General features: G+C 36.1%; 1 protein-coding gene across 3 annotated transcripts in view; it reads right to left on the bottom strand.

The window, feature by feature from the left end:
* Window positions 1-1,162: 1,162 nt before the first annotated feature.
* LOC131434423 (E3 ubiquitin-protein ligase RMND5A) overlaps window positions 1,163-9,831 on the bottom strand; it is a 30,132-nt gene continuing 21,463 nt past the window's right edge. For 2 of the 3 annotated variants that reach the window (XM_058601114.1, XM_058601115.1), the window contains exon 6: window positions 1,163-1,786. In XM_058601114.1, the coding sequence (XP_058457097.1) occupies window positions 1,705-1,786 (82 nt within the window). In that variant the 3' untranslated portion in view covers window positions 1,163-1,704. The remainder of the gene's footprint in view (window positions 1,787-9,831) is intronic. The other variant, XM_058601116.1, reaches the window with a different exon arrangement.

Raw genomic sequence — 9,831 nt, 5'->3', positions numbered from 1 at the left:
TGCTGTAATTGTTCAAAACCTGACCACATTTCTACGTGTATTTTTCTTGAGTTTCTAGTTTGCACTACTATATAGAAAACAAAAATGTGTTCCACATTAAAAAAGTAGATTACTTTACTCCTCTGTATCCCCAGAAGATATACCTTCTTAGGTGAAAATGAAACACACTCATCAACGAAACCATCATCTAAAGGGAGATTTTTTGCTGGTATTTTTGGCACTTGTTCTGTTTGGTCTATAATTTAATCTTGAATCGTCGTTTAGTCTATAATTTAATCATTAGCTGGTAAAGCTGGAGGAAAATTCACTTTTTATCGAGGAAATTGTGTTTGGCGGCGAAGCTCATTTCTGGTTACACGTATATGTCAACAAGCAAAATTGCCGCATCTGGAGTGAAGAACTCTTCCGGTGAAACCCTTAACCAGTGAACACGTTGTATCGAGTTAGTGTGGTGAAAATTGGAGTATTTCGCGAGAAAAAACAGGATTTTCATCCGTACTTTGACGACTCCACCTTGTCACGCAGCGAGGTTTTCACTTGTAGTACAGTGAAAACAAAGTCCTTTGGACTTGGGACTATACTAAAATTAACTGGCAATATAACCTAAGTTGCTGTGCCATCAATCGGTGTCAAATTTGTTGTATTTTTTTTTAAATCAAATCCTATATCTCTAAAAAAATCACCCTTATTTCCGTACAAATCGTACAGGGCGGCAACACGAAAATGCTTTCGGAATGAAATATTTAAATTTGGTTAATTTTTTTTTTTCAAATTTTATTATATTATCAAGAGATTTATGTACACTTTTATTCCTCAATATGCATGTCGAACAATGATTCAGAATCATTGTCAGTATTCAGAAGTGGCGATACATAAAGCACGATTAATCAGTTATGCTCAATATGTGTATATTTGAAAACGCATGATTTAATTTTTTATTTCGCACAAGTGAATCCATTATACGGTTGATTGTGTATTTTTTTATTCAACACATTGAGTTATATAACTTTCAATTCTCCCACACCATCCCTATCATTCCTTAAAATCAAGCATACTCATTCATAACATAACCATTGTCTGATAAGAAAAACAAAAACTCCTGATTTGACATTCTATCTTGTCTTAGAATTTATCATTAGAAAAAAGATACATACAAAAAATATATTCTATTCAAGGCATACATTTATTCCAGTCGCAGCAGATGATGTATCAAATGAGCACTTATAAAATCTATTATCTGTAGATTAGTAACATAATTGTTTAAAATCATAAACGATACACACAAGTTTCAACGATTTGTTTCTTGAACCAGACAACACTGAGCTACTCATTATGCCTTAGCTACTCGTTATGCCTTACCGTATTCCATCTTTAACGGTTCTTATTCCATATACAGCTTCCTGATTAAAGTTTTAAACTCATCGTCTGAAATTCTGAATACGCAAGTGAAACCACATTAATTTTGCTAAATGTCACTAGAAAGGGATTTTCAGGCAGGACGCAATATTCGCTTAACTGTTGTATCATTCCTAACAAAAAAAAAATTACACTGGAATATGTAACCGTTTGAAGACATTTTCGGGGCAGTTGTCAACGATCAACGAATATTACTGCTAATAACTCGAACCTTCGACGCCCCGACTAATTCAGTTCTTGTTTCGGGGGCAATTGTTCTGGACAACCAAGCTCGCGACGATTTTGATTCTAGAAGTAAATCAGCTTCGCATCGGATGGACACTGCTCCATCGGGCAATAGGGGCACTTCAATCTGAAAGTATTGTTGAGTCTGAACGTTAGAGTGCGCACGCACAGACGTGTACACGCGTTGCAACACCCACATACACACAGATCGGACCCAGAACCGTTGTTTGAACGATTGTGTGTTTGTTTGTTTGCAAGTACGGAAGCGCAGATATCAATGTGGTCGTGTGTTTTGTTGCAGCATGCGGAAAAAACAGAGATAAGAAAAACGAGAAAGAAAATAAAGAAACAAAGGCCAAACATTAGACAGAGCGCTATTGAACGATGTTGAGTTGGGTGCGGTTGAATGTTTTTCCATGGCGCTATGACGACTTATGTAATAAAAACTATTATCTATGAAATGAGCCCTAACCGTTGAAGAATCCATCAAGTGTCATATATACTCTGTATTCGAATAAAAAGAATTATTTTTATCTTTCAACTGTTCTATACATACTATACATATAGTGGATATAACACTTGATGGTTAGATAGGCATCTACAAGATTAGTAATGAATGACGTAGCAAGATTCAATTTAACCCGATTAATTCCACCCTTATTAGATTTTAAAAATTCCTCAAGCCCAGTTATTCAATCCGAACTATTCCATGTTTGTAAACTGTTTGATGTGAGTTATAAGCATTTGATGGACTCAGTATAGTCTGAAATACTCGGGAATAATGTTTATCCCTGATGAAAATACACTAAATTCCCTGCAATACGTAATCTAACAGATATCGTAGCAGATTCTCAGCACACAGGAGGGTTGTCATAGTTACGTACTTATTCAGCATTTCAAGTCTTAATTACAGACCTAATAGTTAAAACTAAACTCAAGAAAATAATAGAACTGTACTATCGTAACTTTTGACCGAAAAAGTAAAGCCTTTGTATTACATTCCTTTTGTGGAATTTGACCATCTGTTTCAACAGACTTCGTAGCCGTTGCATGGCTGGTGCTACGATCCCACTGACACTGAGAATTCTTCAGGTCGGGGCTCGAATATACGACAACTGGCTTGTAAGACCAGTGCCAGATGTTTTGAACCGCCAACACGCGCAACTCTACTAAGTATTATATCTCAGATTTTAGAACTATGTGTAGAAATATAGAATTTTCAAGGCGTTTCTTATTTTCAAAAATCACATGTACCACAGCTATTTTATTTTGAATGAATAAATTATTACTCACACTATTTGCGAATATAAATCTAGAATAATCGCATTCATTCTTCAATCTAGCTTGAAACATGTCAAACTACATGATTTTGCAGGTCGCAGAATGCCGAATATTACTAAAGACTGTATACGAAGAAAATAACACAACACTTCTTTTAGGTATGTATAACATTTTGTTGGATGGGTAAAAATTGAGAAAATCTTGAGAAAACCTAGTTTAAACTGTATCCCATAGATCGATTGTGAAACAGTTCAGAATCGACAATTCGACCTGATCCCTTGTGGTAAAATCGTTCAAGAAGACCCATATGACCCCACGGTAACCCAACGTTGCCAGGTATAACAATTTCTCGGTATTTATACAGATTTTTGACATCTATACCGTAATACAGATATGCACTCCCAAAATACCGATAATTCACATATCATACAGATAAATACCGATTTTGGTTTTTAGGTGCAATAGACTGAGAAAAGGTTGCCGTGGGACCTTTTTTTTGGTTACCTTAATGAGCCTTTGACATTTTCCTGGTACTTATATAGAAGAGATTTTTATACCGATATGGTACGACAACGCTGCGGTGAACTAGCAGCGTTACAAAAGGGGAAAAAATCCAACCCTGTGATTGCAAGGACGATGAGGGATTACTTCAAGTACAGTTCGAACCTTTTGATTCGGAAAGAGGACAAAAAGGTCAATTCATCCGTCTGGTTTAACCAACAGGCTGGACTTGATGTCATCAAGGTAACGAAGGGTTCCGACAAAAATCGATGCAATCTTCAATTGAATCGATTCGCTCTCTGTATTAGTTAGTAAGTTAGTATATAAGTTCGTTTTCCCCATTACACAATACAAGTAGGTTTAGAATTTTCCCTACACAAAAATCTCAGAATTGCGGAAGCAAATGATGTCCTCATGGTAACAACCAAATCATATATATAATAGGCCTGAAAAGTCACCACTTGTGGCTGAACACCCAATTTAAATGTTTCTTTAGTGCACGTGCAGTGTCAAATTGAACTAAAAGAGTTAAGATGGCTTCGTTAGTTATTTTAAAACATATATAAGGCCAAAAGAGGAAAAAAATGTTTTTTTTATTTAAAAATTTTCCAAAACAATTATTTACTCAATTTTTTTTCTTTGTTTTCGTTCAAAACACGGTATCAAGCACCACGAATAAAACGGTGTGTGGTTTATTGATTTCCGATAAATACAGGGTGACAAGTGAATTTCCGATTTCAATTTCTCGGGGTTTCCCGGTTTGAGAGATAAAAATTCCCGGTTTTCGAAATAGGCTCAAATCACCTTTGTTTAGTTTTTTTAATATTCCTTTAAGTCAAGCTTAAAACAGATATTCCATGTCCAAAAATAATATTATAATAGCCCCTTTAATTGAGAATTGAATTACTTTTCGGATGTCGATGTATAAATATGAAATATCCATTATTACTAGTGCATATAAGAACCATTTTTCTAGTCATCTAGGGGTTTTGGTTATACGTAACCGATTTCTTCCGAGTGCACATGACTGTTTTTATTATTTTTTGGTATACATATGATAACTAAATATGATAAATCTACAAGGAAAATAAATCAATAATGAACAATAATCCCTGAAATGGACGCTTGCCTGCTTTTATGGAATACCAACAACAATCTATGCCTGGAATTTCAAAGCATTTTGTACAGAGCTTTCTCTGTTCCTTCCGGAAGTGGAAGTGAAAATCTCAGTACGACGGTAAAATTATAAATACAGCGAACCTAACACAAAATCGTCATTACCAGGACTTCGGCCATGGTACAACAAATTGTCATACGAACATACGCTGCTTTAATTATAGTAATGCGCTTGCAAACAAGGCTGTTCAATTATTATTATTATTAATTTTTTTTAATTTCACCCCGGTTTTAATCATAATTGGTCATTCGCCGGGGAGAGTTCAATTATTAACAATGTCCTATCAGACAAAAAATTTAAATTCTCATGTACTGCCCATACTCGCACATCAGTCCCATATGAGTTTTGGCCACTTTTTAGTTGGCCCGACGGATAACGTCTATTTTTATCCTACTTTCAGAAATTTCAAAAATAATTTGGGGTTAGTCCACTAAAATTTGAAAAAAATCAAGTCAGGTTTGTCCTATATGGAAAGTACTCGCATTAGAAATCATGTTTCAGTAACTAAAAAATGAAAAGGTTGCATTAATTTTTTTTCTGATCACTTTATCGATATTTAGCGCTGGCAATGCATGCAAAAAATTAATGTAAGATAAACTATCATTGAATCGATCTTTGGATATAGCCAGTACGATAAGTCTTCTTGGATATTTTACATTTCGATTTCAATTCCTCGCCAAGGTAACACATGGATCAATAAGTCCCGAGACTATAGCAGAGATGGCGCTCGTAGTAAACCAGTAACCACGTCTTTCTAGAGTACTAACCTTTGCTTGAAACGGGTCAAAATTTTAAGTCGATCCGACCAGAAACAGCTGAGTTATCGAGGTTGGAGTAAAGTAGTTTTGTAGTTTGTTTAAAAAATGGAAAAAATCGAGTTTCGTGTTTTGATAAAACATTGTTTTTAATGGGTAAAAACACCGTGCAAGCGAAACAATGGATTGAAAAATGTTATCCGGACTCTTGTCCATCAAAAGCAACGATTCGTCGGTGGTTCGCCGAGTTTAAACGTGGTCGTACCGACACAAATGACGCGGAACGCTCGGGTAGACCTGTGGAAGCCGTTACACCGGGAAGCTCCGTGAGATTGCTGAGATGACACAGATATCATATGGAAGTGTATTTACTATCCTTCATGAAAAATTGAGCATGAAAAAGGTTTTTTCCAAGTGGGTGCCGCGATTGCTTTCGATGCAACAAAAACAGCATCGAGTCGATGATTCAGAAAGCAGTTTATCGCTATTTACTCGCAACAAAAAAGATTTCTTGCGTCGTTACGTAACCATGGACGAAACATGGATACATCACTACACTCCAGAGTCGAAGCGGCAGTCATCTGAGTGGCGCACAGCTGGCGAAAGCCGTCCGAAGCGTCCGAAAACGCAGCAGTCAGCTGGCAAAGTCATGGCGTCAGTTTTTTAGGATACGCATGGCGTGATTTTCATTGACTACCTCGAAAAAGGTAAATCGATCAACAGTGATTATTATATTGACTTACTGGTGCGTTTGAAGGAGGAAACCGCAAAAAAAACGACCACACATGCAGAGAAAAAAATCCTTTTTCATAAAGACAATGCACCCTGCCACAAGTCGATGAAAACAATGGCGAAATTGAACGAGTTGGGCTTTGATCTGCTTCCCCACCCCCCATATTCGCCAGATTTAGCCCCCAGTGACTACTGACTCTTTGCTGATCTTAAAAAAATGCTCCAGTGAAAAAGATTTGGCTTAAATGAGGAGGTCATCGCTGAAACTGAAGCTTATTTTGAACCAAAAGATAATTTTTTTTATAAACATGGTATTGAAAAATTGGAAAAACGTTGAAACCATTGTATCACCCTAAAAGGTGATTATGGTGATGAATAAAAAAAAAATTGGCAAAAAAATGTTGTTTCCATTGTTAGTCTCGGGACTTATTGATCCATGTGTTAGCTTCTTTCAGAATTAAACGTATTGCTCCCATTTATATTCGCAATTTCATCATCCGAAGCAGCAACTTTAGGAAAATATTCAGCGCTTTTTCCATGACTTTGACCAAAAGCAGATGTAGGCATATGCGAATATTACAAATTGGGATTATCTCGAACGTACTGTGCTGAACGAGAGATTTCAGAATATTTCTCTCGGGTGTTGGTGGCATTGAATCCTACAAAGTCACTGTTTAAGGTCTGAGGACAGAGGGCCACGTGTTGAGTTTTAAATCGACCACGTGGCTCGCTCAATTCCCTTTGCGCATCGCATTTCTCTTGTACTCTCTCGTATATGAGCAAAGTGTACCGGGTTGCCAGCATACATTTTATTATTTTGATGAGAAGTTTTATCACATTAATCTATCGTATGGGTTGGACATTACATGGAATCCAATGAACAATGAAAAAATATTCAACTTTCACAAAGATTGAATGTCTGTGCCTTGTCGAGCCTCCTTTTTCAGAATGCTATCAGGAAATCAAAGCGAAAAAAATGGCGGATACATTTAAACTGACTTTGTTTCACAGAAAAATACAAGACTTTATTTTTATCGCGATAACATATATGTTTTTATGTACTAGTCGCATCTAAACTAAATTATCTAGACTTTGTCACGGTAGATTTATGATACAAACCTTCAAAGCCGAGATATTCGATGAACAAGCAGAGGTATGCATTTCCGAGCGTTCCAATTTTCAGCAGCTCTTCAGTCAGAAAAAAACACAACACGACCGCTAAGCTATATATCGCTATATATCGAAGGATTAAACATTTCACAAGAATGGAAAATCAAACATGAAATTTTGACACGTGCGAGAGAAGCATAGCATGCTAAGATGGGACCGGTATGCGAGTATCTTTTCATTCGTTAATAAAAGCACTCGCATGTGGGTCCCATCTTGTTGCGTATCAGATTTTATATAAGCGAATGACAAAAAATGTAATATTTCAATCCAGATGAAAAGTTTATAATGTATGTGATTCAATAGTATCACTGATCAATCATCACAGTATCGGAAAAAAGCAAATTATTACCGAAATATGTATTCATCTTTTTCTCAACTTGTCTATTTTCAATATAGGACGTATATGCAAAGTATCGGCAGTGTAATAAAATATAATTTAAAATCATTAGATGTACATATACCTGAGACTCAGCAAAATCGTTCGCCTGCACCGACTAGCTCTTCTAAAACACCATTTTTTCTAATGTATCTGTTAGTCATTAAACAATAGGTACATTCTTTATGTCATCCCATTTTTGAAATGCAGCATGTTTACGATTGCATTGCGTTGATGAGAAAATAAATCAACTGATAGCTGTAAAAACGCACAAGATATCGAACTATTTTTTCCTAATAGAATTCTAAATGCTAGGCATCTTTCGTGGAGTAATCAGAAAAAAACGATTTATCTTCTATGAAAAATCCTTCTACAATTGATCTGATTCTTGCAGATCAATGTAACGTTTGTAGTGAACTGACTTTGATTCAGATCATTTACCAATAACATTCAGGGTTTCAAATTAAGCAATGATTATTTCAATTAGTTATATATACTACAGCCTTAGAACTAATCGGCTAGGGTACAGATCTCATATCGGAAGCAATGTTAACCCTGAAATTTTATTAATTTTTATTAAAAATTTTCCCGATTGAGACTTTGCCATCAATTTTGCAAGTGTGAATATTTATTCTAAAACTTAATAAAAATCCAACAGAAGCTTCCAAATTATCCTTATTTGTCAAAATTCTCATTGTGCTGTTATGGTAACAACTAAGAAAGCTCTGATGCTTTCTGATTGATTTAAAACTGCTGTTAAAACCTTAAAAATGAATGGACGAGATATGGGGTGTTGGCCCAATTTCCAATGGAATGTTCACCATTTTTATTGAATAACTCGCTCAAATGCAAAATTGGGTATTGTCTCCTACTTTTCACTTGTTTGAGCTAGTAGCTAGGCTAGAAAATTTTTTCCCGGGTTTTCATCAAAATTCCCGACATTTTCCCGGTGGAACCGAATCCCTGATTTTTTCCCGGTCAGTTGCCACCTTGTAAACAGAACAATCGGAATCATGGCAGCATGTAGCACCTTCATAAAAGATATGAAATAAATCAATTATTTTGTTTCAACGGTTTGTCAGAAAAACATTTAAAAAATCCCCAAAATAGACCCGTCACACTAGCTAACCCCCCAAAGTGGACAAAGAACAGACACTAACAGAAATTTGAAAAGAAGAAGGGAGCCGAATAATTTGCCAAGAAGTATTTGTTGTGGTGAGCGATCTGTGGGCACCATCAACGACCAAATATATAAAGAAAGCCTCCAGAAGCGCATGTTTCTTTTCCTTTGATCCCACGAAGGTAACACTCTATTTTGGCTGGATCCGGCATCGTGCAATTGCAATGTCAAAAACACCATGTCACTAGTTAAAACAATACGTACAATGTAAAAATAACATGCTATCATGGTTATGCTAAACATTCCAATTGTAGTAGATATTCATACAATATACAGTTCAATATTATTATTCTAAAGCCAAAACCATTCATAGTAAAAGTGAACTTGCATATTGCTAACATCACCTGATTTTATTGTGTGCTGAAAATCAGTATACTCGTATGATTAAAAAGATCTCTCATATGGTAACTGTTATCATCATTTTTTTCTGAATGTACTGTCATACAGTTTCAGAATCAGTATGTGTCATTAAGCTGAAGCGTAAACAAATTTTTTTTCCTCTGAAAATGTCAAATTTTGGGGCAGTTAAAATGTTTTTGCGTGGACTTCAATACGTTCAATATGAGGAAAACAGCTGCTGAAAGTCATCGTATTTTGGTGGAATTGTATGATGAGGATGCTTTAGCTGAGCGAACGCGTCGGACGTGGTGTGCACGGTATTGAAATGGCAATTTCGATTTGGAAAACGAAGAACGAGCCGGAGCACCGCGAAGAATTGGAGGAATTGCTCGGTCAAGACCTGTTGAAAACGCTAGAAATCATTCGGAGTTACTCAGTCAGCCGTTTAACAACGTTTAAAAACAATGGGAAATATCCGAAAGGTAGGCAATTGGGTGCAGTATGAATTGAAACTAAGGGACGTCAAACTCCGAATCTTCACGTGCGAACAACTTCTTGGATTGGATAAAAGAAAAGATTTTTTTTGTATCGAATGGTTACTGGCGATGAAAAATGGATCCATTACGATATTCCACAACGTCGAACAACGTAAGGATCACTCGGTCACGCATCATCATCA

This window comes from Malaya genurostris, chromosome 3 (assembly GCF_030247185.1).
Source record: "Malaya genurostris strain Urasoe2022 chromosome 3, Malgen_1.1, whole genome shotgun sequence".
Classification (NCBI taxonomy): domain Eukaryota; kingdom Metazoa; phylum Arthropoda; class Insecta; order Diptera; family Culicidae; genus Malaya; species Malaya genurostris.
The sequence above is the reverse complement of the archived record's forward strand: the minus strand, read 5'-3'. Positions and strand labels throughout refer to the sequence as shown.